This window comes from Zootoca vivipara, chromosome 7 (genome assembly GCF_965207765.1).
Source record: "Zootoca vivipara chromosome 7, rZooViv2.hap1.1, whole genome shotgun sequence".
Taxonomy (NCBI): domain Eukaryota; kingdom Metazoa; phylum Chordata; class Lepidosauria; order Squamata; family Lacertidae; genus Zootoca; species Zootoca vivipara.
Genome location: NC_142590.1, coordinates 74,705,760 through 74,727,462, shown reverse-complemented (window position 1 = coordinate 74,727,462; position 21,703 = coordinate 74,705,760). Strand labels below are relative to the sequence as shown.

The 21,703-nt window shown below is 45.0% G+C and overlaps 1 protein-coding gene across 1 annotated transcript in view; it reads left to right on the top strand.

Annotated features, from left to right (window-relative positions):
* The window catches only part of GDAP1L1 (ganglioside induced differentiation associated protein 1 like 1), a 49,776-nt gene that overhangs the window by 8,882 nt on the left and 19,191 nt on the right, over positions 1-21,703 (top strand). Inside the window, exons 2-3 of the mRNA XM_035123115.3 lie at positions 9,713-9,905; positions 17,318-17,491. Of these exons, the coding sequence (XP_034979006.1) occupies positions 9,713-9,905; positions 17,318-17,491 (367 nt within the window). The remainder of the gene's footprint in view (positions 1-9,712; positions 9,906-17,317; positions 17,492-21,703) is intronic.

The window sequence follows — 21,703 nt, the reverse complement described above, 5'->3', positions numbered from 1 at the left end:
GAAGAGTTTCACCAGAAGTGCGAGGGCAGCTGTGCCATTAAAGATCAAGGGACCATTGATAGCCCCAACAGGTTTGGGGGCTCTTGCATTAGCTCAGCATTACATTAGCAATTTATTTCAAATTATAAATTCAAAAAAGAAGAAATACAAAAACTTTCCAACCGAAATACAGAGTCAACTTATAAAATAAACGGGCGCTAGAACATTCGGCCTTTTTCGGTGGCAGCAGCGCGTGGGGGGCTTTTATTCCTTGTCTAATTGATTGTTCCTTCCCCCCTCCCTTTGATCCTTAATTTATCCCTAATTCCCCCCCCCCCGTTCCCAAACCCGAAGCCAAAGTCACCCCCTTTTTTTACCTTTACAGCCCGGGCTCGGCTGGGGGGTGCGGGGGGTATTTCTTCCTTTACCCCCTCCGAAGCTTGTGTTTGGAGTGCAGATCCCTTCCCACCCTGTTTTCGCGCACTTTTTGCGCCTGCCGTTTGGTTCCTAATTTTTCTCCGTCAATAGCGCTGCTGCTGCCAGGGCCCAGTGGCCGAATTCTGGCTCCTGGATGGCCCGGGTGGCTGCTCCGGGGTGTACGCCCAGTTTTTCGGGGGTGGGGGTGGCTCCCGCTACTTTTGTTGGCCTCCGCGGCTGTTTTTCAGTCACCTGCTGCATCCGGGAGGGAGCTTTGCCGTCCAGGGGGCTTGCGCCCACCCCGGCGCTTTCTGAGGGTCCCACGGTTGGCGCTGAGCATTCGGTGGCCTCCCCGCGCCTTTCCTGGCCGTTCCGGCCCAGCGGGGGTCTCCCGGTTGTTTGCGCTGTTTGGGCCTCAATTTCGGGCCTGTTAGTGAGGAGAAGCCGGGGCCTCGATTTTTTGGTCATCCCGGCTTCCTCCTCAGGCCCTTGGGCACGTTGAGAGAGGGCCTGCCCTGCTTAGGGGCCTTGCTGCCTGCTCCTGCCTTCCACTGGTGGCCTGCTTTATCTTGCGCTGCTTGGGCCTCCATTTTGGGCCTGTTGGTGAGGAGAGGCCGGGGCCTCGATTTTTGGTTGTCCCGGCTTCCTCCTCAGGCCCTTGGGCACGTTGAGAGAGGGCCTGCCCTGCTTAGGGGCCTTGCTGCCTGCTCCTGCCTTCCACTGGTGGCCTGCTTTATCTTGCGCTGCTTGGGCCTCCATTTTGGGCCTGTTGGTGAGGAGAGGCCGGGGCCTCGATTTTTGGTCATCCCGGCTTCCTCCTCAGGCCCTTGGGCACGTTGAGAGAGGGCCTGCCCTGCTTAGGGGCCTTGCTGCCTGCTCCTGCCTTCCACCTGGTGGCCTCTGTTTTAACTGCTTATTGAGCCAGTGCAGGGTGGGGGGTGGGGTGGGGAGAGCATGTGTGTGTGCGTGCAGTCTCTGCGTCCAATCCCTGTGTCCCTGGGGCACATGCTCAGTAGCACGGAAAACGGGACACAGGGAATCTGGATGCAGAGACATAGGGACTTTATTATATAGGATGGAGGTAGGGAGAGTGTGTTCATGAATTCAACAGTGCTTAGCTTATTTTTTTTGGTTGCTATTTTGTTAATGTTGTTAAGATTGTTTTCTACATCATTACTGTTGTAGTACTTAGTGAATCCTGTAATATGACTTTTGTTGCCATTGTGTTGTTCAGCTTATTTTTGCAGTTGTTTTCCTAACAGTGTTTTATAGATTGTAGTGATTTTATGATGGCTTGGTAATTATTCTATATGGTTTATGTTGTATTTGCGATGCTCTGTTCTGTTATTGTTATTTATTGTTTGTAAGCCACTTTGCGGTTCATGTGGATGAAATGCGGCATAGAAATATTATCAATCAATCATTTGCATGAGGAGGAGCAGGAAATGGAAAATCCAACTGGAGCAGGCCCAATGTGGTCATCATCCCTGTCTCCTACTCTCTCCTCTTAGGCCTCCTCTGTTGTGGTGTTTTCATAGCAGCTGTGAAAAAAAGGAAAATTTCATGCTGGGGAACATTACGAAAGGAAGTGAAAATAAAACTGCTGATAACATAATGTCTTCCACAGCCTAGCATATGTCCTGGAATGGACTCAGCTGTGACTAACCCAGGGCACCGTGAAATGCTGTCTTGAATCAAATAATACAGTGGACGCTCGGGTTGCAAACGTAATCCGTGCGGGAGGCATGTTCGCAACCCGCAGCGCCGCATCTGTGCACACGCGGGTCGTGATTTAGTGCTTCTGCGCATGCGTGAGCGCCGAAACCCGGAAGTAACCCATTCCACGACTTTCGGGTTCGGCGCAGTGCGCAACCCGAAAACACGCAACCTGAAGCGGCCGTAACCCGAGGTATGACTGTATGTCTGTCACATGCATTGCAACATTCTTTTCATTTCCTCCATCATGCAAGTTTAGGGGGCAGTGGCACGAGCTGGAGAGGCCTTCCTGCCTCATTATGTTCTTCGGTGGGGGGCAGCTTATAAGAATATTAGGGCATAGCTGCCAAGTTTTCCCTTTTCTCGCGAGGAAGCCTATTCAGCATAAGGGAATTTCCCTTAAAAAAAGGGAGAACTTGGCAGCTATGTATTAGGGAGGTGAGGCACCCAGACCTCTTCATGTCCCCTGTTACTTCAGGGACATGGCAAGACCTGGATTATGATATGAGCCTGATCTTAAAGCAATTAATTCAAGACCAATCCAAATCAAGGCCAGATTAGCCTATATTAGGTGGACCTATTCTAGATAGAGCCCAGGGAACCTTGCTTATCCCTACTCCAGAGTCAGTTGCTTCCCCACCTACATTTGGCTACTGTATTGTCTTTTATTTTGATTCTCACTTTGGTCACATCCACACCATACATTTAGGGTTCATTAAGGCTGCTGGGAATCGCAGCTCTGTGAGGGATAAACTACAGCTCCCAGGATTCTTAGAGAGAAGCCATGTGCTTTAAATGTGTGGTGTGCCGATGTGACCTTTATTTGTTCTCATCCGGTCCATCACTAGGCATTGGTTTAGCATTTCAACTAATTCAGATGAAAAGGAGAAGCCGAGCTGGGTGTCAAAATATGCCACTCAAAATCCCTTGACTACATCAAAGTAGATGTTTTGAACAGCACAGATGGCAAGATAGAACCCATCATGAGGTGGAGCAGAGGGCCTCGAGCTTCCAGCACCTTCTGTGCACTGCCCACCTGATAGGAACAGAATCACCACAAATGCAGTACCTCCAGCTGACATACAGATTTATGTTGCAGCTGTTGACACTTGGAGTGCATTGTGATTTATGTACCAAGAGGCCTAGGGCTGCACCTCTTGCCTCTCAGCAGCAACATCCTGGCAAGAGGGAGACCAACATCACCCTACCCATTTCAGTAAAGGAGCAGCTGCTGCAATACTTTCTGCTTTCCTTTTGTACTGTATTAGATTGTAAGCATGTGGGCAGATACCAAGTTACCTTTTAAAATATACACAGAACATAGAAAATTTGTGGTGTTCAATAATAACAACAATAACAGTAGTAGAAGTAGTAGTGAGGGCCGGCCCACCAATGAGGAAAGATGAGGTGACCGCCTCAGGTGGCAGGATCCACAGGGGTGGCAAATCCAGCCTCCAAGGGACGCATCACCCACTGCTGCCGCCACAGTGTCGGCAGCAGCTACAGCACAGTCCTTGGAAGCCAGATCTGCAGCCTCCTCAACAGCCCACTGCCTAAACCTGCCACCACGGCAGCCTCTCAGTGAATACAGTGGTACCCCGAGTTACAAACGCTTCAGGTTACAAACTCCGCTAACCTGGAAGGGTTACCTCGAGTTGAGAACTTTGCCCCAGGATGAGAACGGGAAAAAGTGTGCCGGCGGCGCAGCGGCAGCAAGAGGCCCCATTAGCGAAAGCTCACCTCAGGTTAAGAACAGACCTCCGGAACGAATTAAGTTCGTAACTAGAGGTACCACTGTAGAGGCATTGCTGGTGTCCTCCCACCCCCACCCCCCATTCCTGATGTTGATCTTTATTTCCCCACTCCAATCCTGATGCAGAACCTCACTGTCCTCTTCTTCCCTGGCAGGAGCCACATTTAGTGGTTTTGCTCAGGTGCCAAAATGCCTTGGGCCAGCCCTGGGAATAGTAGTACTGATGCTATTTGTGTTGTAGGATTTTATTTTATTTTATTAATGTTAGTAGTGTGTCTCTTGATTTTCTGTGTCTTAAAAGGCACCCAATATAGACAAATGAGAGAACTATTGATACTAAATGGGGGACGTTATACAGAATAAATGCCCCCCTACCCAATAGAAGGTCTCATTGGAGCCCTATGGTGTAAGGGGTGAGTGTTCACACTCCCCAACTGATCCCTTTATGAAGTCCAGTTTCAATGTATGCCTTTTCCATATCTGTAGGGCTTTTCATCCTTCATATTCAGAAGAATTAGATCTCTTTCCCTCCCCATCCATTTGACTGGCTCCCCCCCCCCCTTTAGGGCTATCAATAACATATTAACGGGCAAATTGTGTCGTGAAGCTGTGAGGTGACTCCACTGTTAGTTTCAGACTTATAATATATGAGTGGAAGCTTTTGTGACTCACGCATCCTCTAGCTGTGCTTCTGCAGCACAGTTGAAGTGCCAGAGCGTGAGACACGTGTGTTTTCCCCAGGGAGATACAAATTGCCCACAGGAGGAGGAAAATCTCCCCTAGAGAATTACCTGCTTTTTTCAGCGTGTCAAATGAGATGCGGACATGAAATGAGAATCACATTTCTGCTCCCTATCTGAACTGGCCCTTCCTTACATTATCTTGGAGGGTTTAAGTCCTCTCTCAGGCTTGAAAGGGGCTTCTTCCTCTTGACTGGCTGTAACACCTCAGCATTTTCAAAGCGTGAGCAAGAGGAAACATGATAGAGGCATATAAAATTTTGCACAGTGTGGAGAAAGGGGATAGAAGGAAGTTTTTCTCCATTTCTCGTAGCACTAGAACTTAGGGACATCCAGTGAAGCTAAATGTTTGAAGGTTCAGAAAAAGACAAAATATAGCCAGCCTGTTTTGATGAGCTTTTTCCCCAGAAAAAATGGGAAAGCCAATATTATGCCGTTATCTTTCCAAACATGCCTGTGGCCAATGCAGGTCTGAAACCAGTGGTGTCGCCGGGATGTGTGCAAAGTGCTCTGCCAAAACGTTGCTTGCAAGCTCCTCTCTTTCGGTTCATTACCTTTCGCTCAACTCCCCATAATTGGCTTTTTGTTCCGTGTGCCTCAAGAGCTGTGAGACACCAACAGCACCAAAATAATGCAGCTTTTGCTGTAGCGCTTGATGTGAGGGGGTGGGAAGGAATGAGCTGTAGTGCATTTCAATTGGTCCCATTGGTTGGCAATCAGTTGTGTTGAGGGATTGTGGGGTCTTCATCCCAGCAGAGATTTTAAATCAGGACGTGCATATCTTTCCATGGGTGTAGCCAAGTTGGGGACGGATAAAAATTACTAAATTAGATCCACAAAAATTATTAAAAAAGCATTGAAAGTACTCAGTTGACGGAGGTTCTGCTCATTCCCCCCAGATAAACCTGCCCCGGTTACTGCCGTAATGTCCTCTTTTGAGAGAATTTACCCCCCCCCCCAAAAAAAGCTCAGTAACTTTGATTTTCTTCCCGAGTCACTGGCCACTCCCTTCTGATGGAGATCAGTGCACAGGCTATCATTGCATACCCTTAACTAGCCTGCTGCCCTCAGGTGTGGTGGAAGATGATGTCCTGTTGCCAGGTACAATTGCTGTTCTAGTGCATAGAATGGAGAAGGCCACTGTGTCCTTTTGCCTTGGGCAGCAAAATGTTTTGGGCCAGCACTTTGAGACTGAACAGCATCTGCAAGTCAGAAAGCCTGAGTTGTGCTTGCTCTTGCTAGTGACTCTCTGACTCTTACATACTCGAGAAGAGGGAGGGGGAGGAGGGGTCTTGCTGAGGCAGCCAAGTTGTGCTTCCTACCCACTCCCTCTGAGCAGCGTGGGCGATGAAGGACTGCATGCTATATCTTCCTTCCCTCAGCAGATCCTAGCACCTGCTGGAGGGATTCACCATCCGGCTAAGCCAAAGTAACTGCCTCTCTCACTGTCCTGCAGCTAGATAATCTGGCATTGAGGCCGTCAATCCAATCAGATGGAAGCTTAAGGGTCTTAAGCATATTTTTGGCTTTTGTCAGCTAAAGGCAGCAAACCAGCCATGGTTGGAATAAAAACAGATCAGGAAACAGAGAGAGCCAATGAAGGCATTAAACAGAGCGAATATGGATCTCAGCAAGGTACTTGCTCTATATAATGCAATTCCCTGCACATCTCATCTACAAACCCTTCCCCTCCCCACACGTTTCTTATTGAGAGCCATCTATGCATCTAGATTATCTCAACCTGGTGCCAGGTTTCATCAGTTCTAGGAACAGAAGGATGAATTGGAAAAATCATGTGGTACAGTCCTTCGTGCTATGGTCCATGGGGTCCATAGAAGAGTAGTTTGGATTTGATATCCCGCTTTATCACTACCCGAAGGAGTCTCAAAGCGGCTAACATTCTCCTTTCCCTTCCTCCCCCACAACAGACACCCTGTGAGGTGAGTGGGGCTGAGAGACTTCAGAGAAGTGTGACTAGCCCAAGGTCACCCAGCAGCTACCTGTGGAGGAGCGGAGATGCGAACCTGGTTCCCCAGATTACGAGTCTACCACTCTTAACCACTACACCACACTGGATTCTGTTGTTGTTTAGTCGTTTAGTCGTGTCCGACTCTTCGTGACCCCATGGATCATAGCACGCCAGGCACTCCTGTCTTGCACTGCCTCCCGCAGTTTGGTCAAACTCATCTTCATAGCTTCAAGAACACTGTCCAACTATCTTGTCCTCTGTTGTCCCCTTCTCCTAGTGCCCTCAATCTTTCCCAACATCAGGGTCTTTTCCAAGGATTCTTCTCTTCTCATGAGGTGGCCAAAGTATTGGAGCCTCAGCTTCACGATCTGTCCTTCCAGTGAGCACTCAGGGCTGATTTCCTTAAGAATGGATAGTTTGATCTTCTTGCACTGGATTCTAGCCTAAGCCTTAACCTCGGTGTACTAATTATCCACTGTAGGGATTTCAGTCTTGGGGGAGCATTCTCTTTTAGAATCACCCATCCACAAAATAGCACCTCCCTCTCTGCCAGGTCTTGGTGCCAATATAGAAATAACGATGACAATTTAAATAGAAATAAAATACCTCTTGCCATAGTGGGGAAGGCTGTGGATGGGTCACCTGTGTGCTTTCTCGGTCTGCTGCCCAGGTCTAGCAGCTAATGGGTGATTCCAGTGCCCTTGCTATTATGGTTCTTTATCTCTAAACTGGATGTGGACCAACCAGACAGCCCTTCAAAGGAAAAGACTGCCCTCTGATAGCCCTTAAAAATAAAGTATTGTCCTCTGCATGGGGCCACCAATAGCAGCTCGTGGAGTGGGGTGGCGTTTTTGGCTTCCCAGCACAGGGGTCACTGCTGGTAACGGAGAGGAGGAGTAGGAAAGTGATGGAGAGGTTGGGGCAGTGTGGGCACAGCGGCAGAGCTAATCCGACACTCCTTCCACTGCGCTGCCCTCCCTACCGACTCCCGCCTCTGCCTCTGTGATACCATCATGCCCAGCTCCGCCCTACGGATGACCACCCTAAAATGAGAGCTTTCTCAAAGCATTTTCAAAACCTTTGATCCCCATTCACCTAAATCATTACAATAGTAGAAGCCAATGCAAGGATTCCCACTAATGTAATTCTCTTCTCTCCTCCCCACATGCATGACCTGTGCCATCCTCAGATCTGCTCTGAAGGGTTCAGAGAACCCCTGGAACAGATTTAGGGGGTGCATGGGGTGAGGAGAGTGATATAAGGTTCTGTCACACAAGGAAAATCCCTGCACTAATGGAACCTTAATGTTAGCGCTATGCTGAATATAACCCTTTGTCTCTAGGCTAGCTTATTGCTCCCCTATCTGCAGAAAAATCTGAATAATACTAGCTTCATAAGAAGCTTAATTTTCCTCTATAGCAGTTGAGTTGAAATGACTTTTTTCTCCTTTTGCTAAAAATTGAATCATTGTTTGTGTTGATTTTGTATTTATATTTTGCTGTGTTTCATTAAAATTTTATGGCACGTATATATTTTTACTCCATTTTTATTCCTTTGAAATCCTTTGGGGGTCTCGTGACTTGCAATCAAACACAGCGGTGTTTTTAGGACACTCCATTCCATTCCCTCTTTTCTGTTTTCTCTTCAGTCTCCACTGGCTGTTTTTGGGTCAACCTCCCCCCACCCTCCTTAGGCTTTTTTCCTATTGCTTTTTTGTACTTCTGCAAACTCCACTGATACATCATTCTGAGTTTGGCACTCAGAGAACTGAGATCATGGTTAATGTATGATGCACAACTATGAACAATTAAAAAAATACTACTGTAGTTGCATCAACAACACACAAAATGACTGGGGGTATAAGGGACTTAAAGGTTTTTTTAAATAATTATTACTGTTATTGTTATTTACTCACTCTTTACCCTAAAATCCCAACAAACAAAAATGCTTAATGGCGTAAATCAGTGTTCCCCAATGGATAAGGGAGCCTGTTCCAGAGGGTGGGGTGGGGGACCCAAAACAGTTTTAGGGACTGCACTGGGAGAAGAGAGGAAGGAGTCCCATTGCAGAAGCGGGAATCCCTGTGCTGATGGGATGCTTATATAGTGCCACATTGGATACAAGCCTAGGTTTGCACAGCTAAAAGTATTAAAGGGCTCTGTGGCCCTAGCACAATAAATTCACTTTAGATAAGAACTGGACCTTTTGCCTTTTTGAAAGTGACGGGGCAATGCATTTTAAAAAGTGTGCAATGAACAAATGATTAACGGGGCAATGCATTTTAAAAAGTGTGCAATGAACAAATGATTAACAGGACAGTGTATAAGCACCCCACAAGCAAATCAGGATAAATGTAGGGGAAAAGTTATAAGTATAACCGCCATGCAAACAAAACAAATCAGAACAAATGCACAAGATGAGATGAGATACATTGTTGGAGAGGACAGGATCACCCTTCAAAATGACCTTAACAGATTAGACAACTGGGCCAAAGCAAACAAGATGAATTTTAACAGGGAGAAATGTAAATTACTACACTTGGGCAAAAAAAAAAAATGAAGGTAGAAGAGGACATTGGAAGACTTTTAATGAACAAGAAAATTAGTCAAAGACTTAATGGGTTGTGTACCTTAAAGGAAGATACTGAAGAAATGGTTATACTGTATGTAATCATATGATGTTATGATGAGGGCTGATCTGAAGAGCTAAATAACTTTGATTGGTTCAGGATGATGACATTGGGTTGCAGTTATTAAGATTGTTGTGATCCTTTGATTGGTGAAATGAAGTGATGAGTGTGTGATCTGGAAGTGTATCAATAACATTGCTTTGGATGTGGTTCTTTGCAGCCTTTTCCTTATTTTTGAGGTTGTCCCTATGTGCATTTATAGTTCAATAAATGCCCATCTTTTCCCTTGGAGCCTGCATCCTTTTCTTTTGGGTTTCTGCGAGGGTAACCTCCAATCTAGGAACCCCCTTTTAAATTTATCCAACAATATAATCCAACCTCCATGTAAGTGTTGTGCAAACAATGCTCAAGATACAGGGGATGTGGAGCAGCCCAAAGTCTTTGTTGCGTATGCTGCAGGAGGTTGGGAGGCAGCCCTGAGTCATATCTCCACTTATTTCTTGCTCTAGGTCCGCCTGGTCATCGCAGAAAAGGGGATACCCTGCGAAGAGCGGGATGTGAGCATGCCACTGACTGAGCACAAAGAGCCATGGTTTATGCGTCTCAATCTTGGGGAAGAGGTACCTGTGATCATCCACGGAGACAACATCATCAGTGACTATAATCAGATCATCGATTACATGGAGAAGAACTTCACAGGAGGTAAAACATTCTAGAAATCTTTTCCGGCTAGAATTCCCTTTTGATAATTCTAATACCAACAAGCCACATGGTTTGCTACTGATTTATAGACATTGTTTTGCTTTTCCTATCTCTTGGCATAACATGCAAGCCCAGTACACTTCCTTAAGCACAGTTTCTTGGGCCACCTCACCTTAAATGCTCACTGATCTACAAAGGCACGAGGCAAGAGCAGCTGGGAAACCAACCAACTTTGGAGAAACAAGCCATAGTTTGTTTAATCGTCTGTGAGACAGCTTGTGGTTAGTTAAAACAAGCAACCCATGGATTTGTGTTATCTGTGAATCAGGTCATTGTGTAAGGAAGGTGACAATCATAGTCTCATTTTTAATTTTGGCGGAAGAACTCAGACCCTCCAAGTGTCCCTATTTTCCAGGGACAGTCTCTGATTTACAGTTTCTGATTTGATCCTAGCAAGTCCTGCTTTTCCTTAGGACATCCCTATTTCCATAAAAGAAATATTGGAGGGTATGAGGTTATGCAACCCCCAAGTCAATGAGATAAGTTACTATACAACCTTTAGAAGACAGCTGAAGGCAGCCCTGCAAAAAAGGGACATTTATTTAGTTTTATTTTGGTTTTTATATATGTTGAAAGCCACCCAGAGTAACTGGGGCATGGGGCAAGTCAAGTGGATGGGGTAGAAACCACCACCACCATCATCATTATGGAATAGGATGTCTATTTTAAAGAAATGTTGGAGGGCATGAGAGCTGATTTTACAAGGGTGTTGGATCTACTTCTCTGTGTTAATGTCATCACTATGGCCTTCGTTCCCGGTTTTTATTTCTGAATTGTCAGGCTTCAAAGGCTTAAGAGGGACATTTCAATGGGGTCTTACAGCTGGTATCACAGATCCTGTCAGCCATGCAAGCAGAAGCTTTAAGAATGGCCTTAAAATAGATCCATGAAAAAGGAGCCTTGGCAGCTTCAGTGTTCAAGTACTTTGCATCCAAATGAACTTCCCTTGCCGTTTATTGCATTCAGCAAATTTGAGCAGAGGTAGTAAACATTGCCCATGATATATGAGATCTTGGATTATTAGAATGAGTTGCTTTTTGCTAAGTCCCCCTAAAAATACAACTGAGACTCCAATTCTACATATACTTACCTGTACATATACATGAGGACAGACACATTTTATAAAAAATTGTGGGACCAGTTTGGAAATGGGGTTTGGGATTTAGTCAAAACATGCTTTTCCCTTCCACGAAACATAACAGTTCTTCAGAGGTTGGGTGCTCCTTGTTATTGTTGTGGCAACCTTAGGGTGAAGGGTGGGTGGTGGTAATAATAATATTTTTTTTAAAAAAATGATAATTTTATATACTGCTTAATGCTAAGGTAACTCTCAAGCGATTTACGAATCTAGAGTTGTCATATATCCGGAATTTCCTGAACACAGCCAGAATATGGTAGTCGTAAACAGTGTCCGGGCGGAATTCGCTGAAATGCCTGGAAAAATCTGCACATATGGCAACCCATGTCTATATCTTGGCAAATTTTCTTTAAAATAGCTCCAAAACCTCAACTTTTGTGTCTGGATTTTCACTATTTGAAATATGGCAACCATAACAAAACATAAAAACCAATTACACAACCTTGATAAAATTTCTCCCCCGTCCCCACCTCCAAGTAAACATGTTTAGATTAATTATGTGCTTTCTATGCCGCAAGGGTGCCAACATTGATCTACCTGAGGAGTGCAAAATCTCTACTGCAGAAAAAGCGTAAAAGAGTGAGGCGCAACACGCTTGTGCTTCCTGTTTCAGTTGTTTGTTGGGATGTGAAAATGTATCTTAAGCCGAAAGACGGTCCCTTGCCAATGCAGAGGGTGGAACAACACAGTTTTTCACCACCAACTCTGCCGGCTGCACTGACTAATCACACCACACTCCACAATTTAAGGAGAGTGTTGTATTTTATGTCTTTAATCAGTACCAATGGTGGTTCCCCTTGCTTTTGTGAGGCAAGTGTTGCGGTCCAGAACCCAGTCTGATCCGTTTGTCAAAGTTCCCTGTGTGTTACCATGTCAAATGGTGACTGGATCAGAGTCCCATGTCCACGAGGGTAAAGTCTATTGGCCTGCTGGGGGGCCAGAGACATAGTCTAAACCAGGCACCCCCAAACTGCGGCCCTCCAGATGTTTTGGCCTACAAATCCCATGATCCCTAGCTAACAGGACCAGTGGTCGGGGAAGATGGGAATTGTAGTCCAAAACATCTGGAGGGTCGAAGTTTGTGGATGCCTGGTCTAAACCTTAGTATCTAAAGTAGTGATGACTGACCTTTGACCCTCCACTAGGTTTCCTTGGGCTTCCATTTGCCCCATCCAGCGAGCTCCAGGTCAGGGAGGGTGGGAATGGTTGTCCAGCAACACCTAGAGGTCCCCCACCAAACCCCCACCAAAGCCTGTGCACATTGTAGCAGAATGGCATGATATGACCCTAAGGCAGGGGTCAACAACCTTTTTCAGCCGTGGGCCGGTCCACCATCCCTCAGACCATGTGGTGGGCCGGACTATATTTTGGAAAAAAATATGAACTAATTTCTATACCCCACAAATAACACAGAGGTATTTTAAATAAAAGGACACATTCTACTCATGTAAAAACATGCTGATTCCCGGACCATCCACGGGCCGGATTGAGAAGGCGATTGGGCTGCATCCAGCCCCTGGGCCTTAGGTTGCCTACCCCTGCCCTAAGGTGTTAAGAATGGACTGTTTCCTACCACTTCAAAGTCAATGTACACCTTATTGGCCTCACACACCTAGGTTGTTGTTGTTGTTGTTGTTGTTGTTGTTCTCAATTTGGAACAAAGCTAGTTTGGGGACACACACACATCAAAATGCAATATTCACAAGAAATAACAGGATAGATATATGGATTGGGGTTAACATAATGTGGTGTGGTCTTCCCAAACCTGTGGTGTAGAGCTCACTGGATGTAGAGTAAATGGGAGTGTGTACACAGCCATTTTTCAAATGCTCCCCTTCTCCTATTAGCAAAGAGATGCCCTTATTTAACTTCTTATTTTGGTAAACTGAGCACTCTCTTTTAATGAGAAAAAGGGAAAGATGGAAAAGAAAAAGCTCTTGTTATATTGGTATTATTTACAACTGAGACACTTCATTTGCTATCAGCAGTCTTTTAAATGATTTTGGCGTTGAATAAGCCTTATATGGGCCAATTCAATCAAGAGGCTTAGGGTGAGGAATTACAATATTCTATTAGGATTAGAGCCAGATCTCTAAACTTGAAAGGTATAACAAGAGAAAATAAACAGGGGTTTTCTGCCCAATTAAATGCTCAGTAGTTGTTTATCAGTTAAGGTATGCCTTGATATTCTGCATGTGCTAACCCGAAAGAAATATTTAAGGGAGGAAATATCTCAAAAAAACCCACAAAAACCCCAAACCTTCCCATTAGCAGTACCTTGTGTGTGGAGCCAAAGACAGCAGGTCTGGGTGCATGAGAGAGCTCCCCAAAGCTGCTCTACTTCTCTGCCTTCAGAAGATGCATCACAAGCAGAAATTCAGAGGGGAATGCTTTCCCTTGCAGACTCACAGAAGCATCTTCAGCCAAATTTGTGCTTGGCACCCAGTTGTCAAAAGCCATGTGAGCCCAGGGGCGTGGCCAGCAATTCTCCACTGCCCCTTGACCACATGACAGAGCTCCCTTCACATGTAGAATGTATTAAGGGGGCTGTTGGCTCCAGCAAAGCTCACAAAGTCTGCACACCCCATATAGATGCAGGAAACCGTGTCTGCATAAACATACCAAAAAGCATGCTGTATGATTTAGCCGCATTCTCTTGCTCGCAGTAATGAGCTTACAGCCCAGATCAGATGCCACTGACCTTCAGGTCTAGAAAGAAATAATAATCCCCTTTCTTCCCTGCGCCTTCAAACTGCTCCCTCCATGCTTGGGCCCTGGCAAACAACAACAAGATGTAACCACCCCCACCCAAAAAACATTGCACCACTGAACCATGCCAGTAAATTTACTCACTGTCCAGCCGATAAAAGTGAATGCCTCTATAAAACACGGCCCAGATATTCTGAAGAGAAATACCATCTTCCTTCTTCCAGCATTGTCCCCACTGCGTTTTTAGAAGTAACTGTAATTGAAAGATGGATGCCTGCTGTCGTGGAATGACTTGGGAGAAATAAGGCCAGCAACTGTAGGGGGAATTGACATCCAAACAAGGGCTGAATGGATGAGACACAGAGACAATGTATGTACAAACCTGACAAAGAAGACCTTGCAAGTGACAAGTTGATGCAGGAACTCTGCAGGTCTTGGATGCGAGGCAGCAAAAGATAAATCTGAGCAGTGGAGACCTGGACTCAAATTTGTGTTGAATTGTAACAAGTCTTTCATTGCCAAATCAAATGAGCAATCCCGAATCATGTAATTAATACAGACACTTAAAAGTACTGAATTATAGGGCTTATACTCAAGAAACTCACAGTTAGTTAGATTTGAATCCCTTCTCCCCCCCAAAAATGTTAGATTTCTTTTCCACCAAGGGTGGAACCTCACCCTTAGAAATCATGACCATAAAGAGAAAGAATATGAATAATAAATTAGGCAACATATAAGGTATTACTGGAAGAGGAAAATAACAAACTTAAATTGAAAGAATATAAGGAAGTTAAAAAAAAATTGAACGATTGGCTGCCATATTTTTCAAATTAATCAGAGACTAGCAAAAGATAAACAAAAAGGATTTGAGAAAGAAATTTCAAGATTGGATGAGTACTTAATCCAATCTAAAAGTAAACATATTTCCAAATTATATGATTTGCTCCTAGAATGGGAGGTAAAGGAGGAGCAAGTGAAGACAGTGATGGTAAAGTGGGCCCAGGATTTAGGGAAAAATATTATGATGAGCCAATGGGAAGGGCTGTGGAAAAGAGATATCAAATTTATGGCATGCTATAATTTAAGAGAGAATGTAATGAAAATGCAATACAGATGGTACCTGACCCTGGTCAGACTGGCAAAAATGTATAAAAACTGTAGTGATGTCTGTTGGAGATGCAACAACGGGGCAGGAACCTTTCTACATATGTGGTGGGAGTGCATAGAGATAGTGGGATTCTGGGAAAATATCTATAACGAATTGAAAAAGATGTTTAGATTTTCATTTGAAAAAAACCCAGAATCCTTTCTCCTAGGTATCATGTCAGAGGAAATAAAAAGAATGGTCAGACCAATATTTATGTATGTGACTACGGTGGCAAGGTTATTGATTGCCAAAAATTGGAAAAGCAGCAGCGTCCCAACTAAAACAGACTGGCTATCTAAAATGATTACTTCCATATTGCCAAACTAACAGGGAGGATAAGAGGAGATACGGTACAAAAAGTGAATAAGGAGTGGGCTATCTTTAAGGAGGGACACGGGTGGCACTGTGGGTTAAACCTAGGGCTTGCCAATCAGAAGGTCGGCGGTTTGAATCCCCGCGACGGGGTGAGCTCCCGTTCCTCGGTCCCAGTTCCTGCCAACCTAGCAGTTTGAAAGCACCTCAAAGTGCAAGTAGATAAATAGGTACCGCTCCGGCAGGAAGGTAAACGGCATTTCCGTGTGCTGCTCTGGTTCGCCAGAAGCGGCTTTGTCATGCTGGCCACATGACCTGGAAGCTGTACGCCAGCTCCCTCAGCCAATAACGCAAGATGAGCGCACAACCCCAGAGTCGGTCACGACTGGACCTAATGGTCAGGGGTCCCTTTACCTTTTATCTTTAAGGAATACATCAAAATTTATGTGGAAAAAGAATTTCTGACAGATATTGAGTGAATCCAGAAAATGATTGGAGTGAAAGGAGAGTAAAGTCTAGATAGAAAAAGAGATTAAAGAAATAATGAAATGCGTTTAAGCTAGTTGGAAAAAGGAAGTAGCGTAACAAGAACGGCTGGAAGTCAAGTCACTTGGTGGGTGTCCGTGTGGGGTAGGTGTGTGGGTATGTTGATATGTATAGTATAGGTAGGTACTGTATTATATAGAGTAATGTAGGTATGTTTTATGTTACAAAAATAAGGTAGTGTGTTGTGTATGTGTATTGTGTAAATGTAAATGTAGGTGTTTTATATGTTAAATTAAAAAAAAATTCTTTCCCAAGCTTTGTAGTGTTAAAAATCAGACTCATTGCAGCCCAAACCCTGGGCATAAAAAATTATCCAAGACCATTCTGCAGTGAACATATACACAAATGCAGATAGTGTCTTGCATTTCTAACTTGTATTAATTTTTTTCCGGCCTAGTTGAAATCCTTGTAATGTTATAGCGTCCCTGGCTGGGTTCAAGCACATCACCATCATTATTTAGGCCTATTTATTCAATTTCAAATTTAGGTACCACCATTATTGAAGGTTATGATTTCAGGCTGTTGGTGCCGGATTTAGATGATACAATAAAAACAGAGGTTTAGAATTGTAGAGTTGGAAGGGACCGCAAAGGTGAATGCAGGAATCATTTTGCCCAACATGGGACTCGAACCAACAACCCTGAGATTATAGTCTCCTGCTCTACCGACTAAGCTATCCCACATATGACTACTATCTCTGTGCTGCCTGTTTCTTCTATGTTACCTTCAAAAAGGTAAAGGTAAAGGTACCCCTGACTGTTAGGTCCAGTCGCGGACAACTCTGGGGTTGCACTCTCATCTCGCTCTATAGGCTGAGGGAGCCGGCGTTTGTCCGCAAACAGCTTCCGGCGAACCAGAGCAGCATACGGAAACGCCATTTACCTTCCCGCCAGAGCAGTACCTATTTATCTACTTGAACTTGACATGCTTTTGAACTGCTAGGTGGGCAGGAGCTGGGACTGAGCAATGGGAGCTCACCCCGTCGCAGGGATTCAAACTGCTGTCCTTCTGATCAGCAAGCCCTAGGCTCTGTGATTTAACCCACAGCGCCACCTGCGTCCCTTATCTTCTTAGTCATTGCCAAAAGTCCCAGTTCCTTGACATTTTAAATATTGGATGCAAAACAACCCGTAAGAACTAAGCAAATGCAACAAATGTATACAGTCGACCTTGGATTGCGAACGCCTTGTGAGTTGTACGTTTTGGCTCCTGAACGCCGCAAACCTGGAAATGAGTGTTCCAGTTTGCAAACGTTCTTTAGAACCCGAACGTCCAATGCGGCTTCTGTGGCTTCCGATTGGCTGTAGGAGTTTCCTGCAGCCAATTGGAAGCCACTCCTTCCATAACGGATTCTGTTTGACTTCCGAGGTACGTCTGTACTCAAATTGTGTCCTCTATTTTTTAAGAATAGAAAATCTGAAGTAAAAGAGAAAACCCTCATATAAGCACTGCATGTAACTAAAGAATGCATTTATTTTAGTTTTTCTTGCTACATTTCAGAGCACGTTACCCAGCTAATTCCAGAGGCGGGGAGTCTCCTTCATTCCAGAGTAATGCAGTACAGAGAGATCCTGGATTCCTTGCCCATGGATGCCTATACCCACGGATGCATTCTCCACCCAGAGCTCACCATGGACTCTATGATTCCAAAGTATGCTACAACCGAGATCCGAAGTAAGTGGCCTTTGCACAAGATAAGTGTGCTGACGTGTTGCATCTGTTGATTCATTTGAAATTTTGCAAGATCCCCCTTAGCACCCAGCAGCATAAATTGCTTACAAAATTATGAGCGGGCATATTAAATGGAAGAGATGGAGTAGAGCAGTGTTTGCGTAATGGTTAGAGCATTGGACTAGGACCTGGGAGAGCAGGGTTCAAATCCCCCCCACTCAGCCATGAAGCTCTCTGTGTGCCCTTGGGCCAGGCACCACCTCTTAGCCTAACCTACCTTGCTGTGAGGACGAAATGGGAAGGACGAAAACCACATGCACCATCTTGAGATCCTTGGAAGATAAAGGTGGTATATAAATATAATACAGTGGTACCTCGGTTTATGAACACAATTGGTCTGTTCATAAACTGAAGCGTTCATAAACTGAAGCGAACTTTCCCATTGAAAGTAATGGAAAGTGAATTAATCAGTTCCAGATGTGTCCGCAGAGTACTCTACCTGAAGCATACTTAACCCGAAGCATGGGTGTAATTGGTTCCGGAAGTCTGTTCATAAACTGAACGTTCATAAACTGAAGCGAACTTTCCCATTGAAAGTAATGGAAAGTGAATTAATCCGTTCCAGATGGGTCCGCGGCGTTCGTAAACCGAAAATTCGTAAACCGAGGTTCCACTGTAAATAATAATAAATAGAGCAGGGGTTGGGAAATGTTTTCAGCCTAGGACCACATTTGCTCTTGAACAACTGCCCAGTGGTGACATATGAGCAGTGAGCATCGCCAGCAGTGAGCATCACCGTCATGGAAAGCGCATACACACACACAGGAAATACAATTGTTGCATAAAGTAATCAGCATGTATACATTTGTCATTTCCAACAAAGCATACGTGCAGTTTTCTGCATGCAAGCACCATGGCTAGTAGGAAATATTAGGCTGTGTACACATTCCCGTTTATTCCGGCTCCAGCATGCTTCCACCGCTGGTGTTTGAAGTTTTAACATATACATTGCATTAGCCACAACCCATATGTGTCGTATAGTTTCTTAAGAAATACTGCTATTTGAGGCGTTTCCCCTCAAACCAGCTTCCATCCAATTTGAAAACGTGTGCCAAGGTTAAGCTTGAGGTATGCGCATTTGAGACAGCTATTGCACGTGCAGATGGCAGCACATGCGCAGTTGACAGCTTCACTGAATAAGAATTTGGCACAGGGGGGTGCCCTGGGGGGAGGGGAGGGGGTAGAGGGAAACCCAGACACAAAAAATGGAACCTTTGAAGTGCTGGGCCCCGCGAGCCCCTCTTGTGGCAGAAGAGGGCTCGTGGGAGGCCGGCACGAAGAAGGAGGAGGATTAAGTTAATAGTGTAAGAATAATATTGGTGAATAGTAGGCGCTCCTAAAAAGTAATTTCTAACCCAATGGATGTTACCGGAGAAAAAAGCGTTCAGCTGAGCTTGCATGATAGATGCATGTAATGTATATTTGGCCCCATCTGCACTATATATTTATAGCAGTATCATACCATTTTAAACAGTCCTGGCTTCTCCAAAAGAAATATGGAAACTGTAGTTTGTTAAGGGTGCTGAGAATTGTTAAAAGGTAAAGGAGACCCCTGACAGTTACAGTAAGTCCAGTCATGAACGACTCTGGGGTTGCGGCGCTCATCTTGCTTTACTGGCCAAGGGAGCCGACATTTGTCCACAGTTTTTCCGGGTCATGTGGCCAGCATGACTAAGCTGCTTCTGGAAAAACCAGAGCAGCGCATGGAAATGCCGTTTACCTTCCTGCCAGAGTGGTACATATTTATCTACTTGCACTTCTTGCTTTCGGACTGCTAGGTTGGCAGGAGCTGGGACCGAGCAATGGGAGCTCACCCCATCGCGGGGATTCGAACTGCCGACCTCCTGATGGGCAAGCCCGAGAGACTCAGTGGTTTAGACCACAGCGCCACCCGCGTCTCGAGTTGTTAGGATATCCCTATCCCCCCCCCCAAAAAAGAGCAGCAATTCCAAGGGAAGACTCTGGAAATCATAGTTCTTTGAGGCGAATAGAAATCTACAAATATTGGTAGAGTGCAGGTGGTTTGTGATGTGATGTTTGAATATTGCTTTGGTTTTAATATGTCTCATAAGGCTTGTTTTCTGGGGGAAATGGGGGAATTAAGTAAAATGTGTCTAGTTGTGGTTGAGATAGTTCCCGGCTATCTTCTCAACTGTTACAAGAGAATAGGACTGTGTGGAAATGGTAATTGGGGCAGTTAGCCTGGCAGCAGAGGAAGAGGGCTAGTTGGCATGGCAGCAGCAGAAGCAGGGTTGGGTAGTACTTCCAATTTCACCAAGCAGTGAAAAAGGATGTGCTGCCCCTGGGTGGAAAACCTCCATTTTATTATAAATGATGGCGGAAGTAACCTTTTCCCAGTATGCAATAGTCGTACAAGACTGTATTCCTTCTTGTACAAGAAACCACACTGTGGTACTTTTCTGGAATTAAGTCTCTTATGACACCAAGGTGTTGCCCAGTGTTCCTGTGAGGAAATGCTCTTGCACTGCTCCTTGGTATTGCAGGTGGCCAGATTTCCCCCCCACCTTACAGCTGTTCTGCCCCCCCCATCCAATTACTGTATAGATAGTTTAGTCAGTAGAGCATGACATTCTTAATCTCAGGGCCGTGGGCCCGAGCCCCAAATTGAGCAAAAGATTCCCTTGTGGTCCCTTCCAACTCTACAACGCTATGATTTTATCTCTGTAAAATCAATTGGACTTGTAAGATACTTAAATAGATCATTCCCTATACGAGGGCTGGGCTGAGGGTCTTTGACTGGATTTTTGGCCTCTCTGGCACTAAAATTTATGCAGATTAGGTTTCAGAGACAGGACGAATTGGCATCAGACTCTGTACTTGACCTACAAGCATTCATGAAACATTGACAATGCCTAATATAACTCCTCCACAAGGACGTCTCTTTAAATATGCACTTCTGCTCTAGACAGTGACTTTGTCACAATGTCACCGCAGGTCTTGCACTTTAGTGGCTCCAGATAACTCTGGATCCAACTGCTCAATTTACAGCTGCATTTTTAAAAAATGTCCCTAAACTTGGCTTGAGATTTGAAAATGAAACTAGGCTTGCCTTATACCTAAACCAGATTTTCCATGAGAATGCCTTTCGTTACCAGTTAGTCACCTGTTCTGGGCCTGGGTACAATTCCCTGTTCCCCACAGGACCAGATAGTGCCTCCTGAAGCCCACAAGAATGTGGGCACAAATGTACCACAATATATTTAAAAGCTGAGGATTCTCGAAACAGACTCCCTCAATCTAACCTACCTCCCAGGATTAAGTTCTGTTAGACGCTAAGTAATTGTGCTAGCACTTTATTGCTTCCGTGTCCACAGAACCTTTGAAAGGGAGGAGGAGAGCGGGGACAGAAAACTAGAAAAAAAATTGGCTCTGCCTCAGATTGGTCAAACCATCAAGTCCAGTGGTCATCGCCTGCTACTGATAAACAGAGGTGTACCTAGGGTCCCTTGTGCCCTTGATAAGGAGCTGTATCGGTGACACCACCCCACCCCCTGAAAAAAGGCACTTTACTACAATAGCCACATTTGAATTTACTACATTTTACATGGCCTAGGTATTTGAAGCATCCAGAGTGAAGGCAAGGCGACGAGGAAGGGCCAATAAAATAAAATAAAATAAGATGCATGCCTTTGTGCCATGGTGCAAGAAGCACAGGAGGCTTCTTCCACATTTAATCTTGCTGCAACAGTGGGGCTATACACAGTATAGTTTGATTTTGTGCCAGAGTATTAGAAGAAGCAAAGATCACCAGAGTTGAAGCAATGATTCTTCAACATCAACTTCGTTGGACTGGTCATGTTGGGGGGGGGGATGCCCGATAATTGTCTTCCAAAACAATTACTCTATTCCAAACTTAAAAATGGAAAGCGTAATACTGGTGGTCAGCAAAAGGGGTTTAAAGACTGCCTCAAGGCAAATATTTAAAAATGTAGTATAAACACTGACAACAGGGAAACACTGGCCTGCGAGCGCTTCAGTTGGAGAACAGCCTTTACCAAAGGTGTCATAGGCTTTGAAGACACTCGAACTCAGGATGAAAGGGAGAAATGTGTTAAGAAGAAGGCACGCTTGGCAAACCCTCACCGCGATCAACTCCCGCCCGGAAACCTATGTCCTCTCTGTGGAAGGATGTGT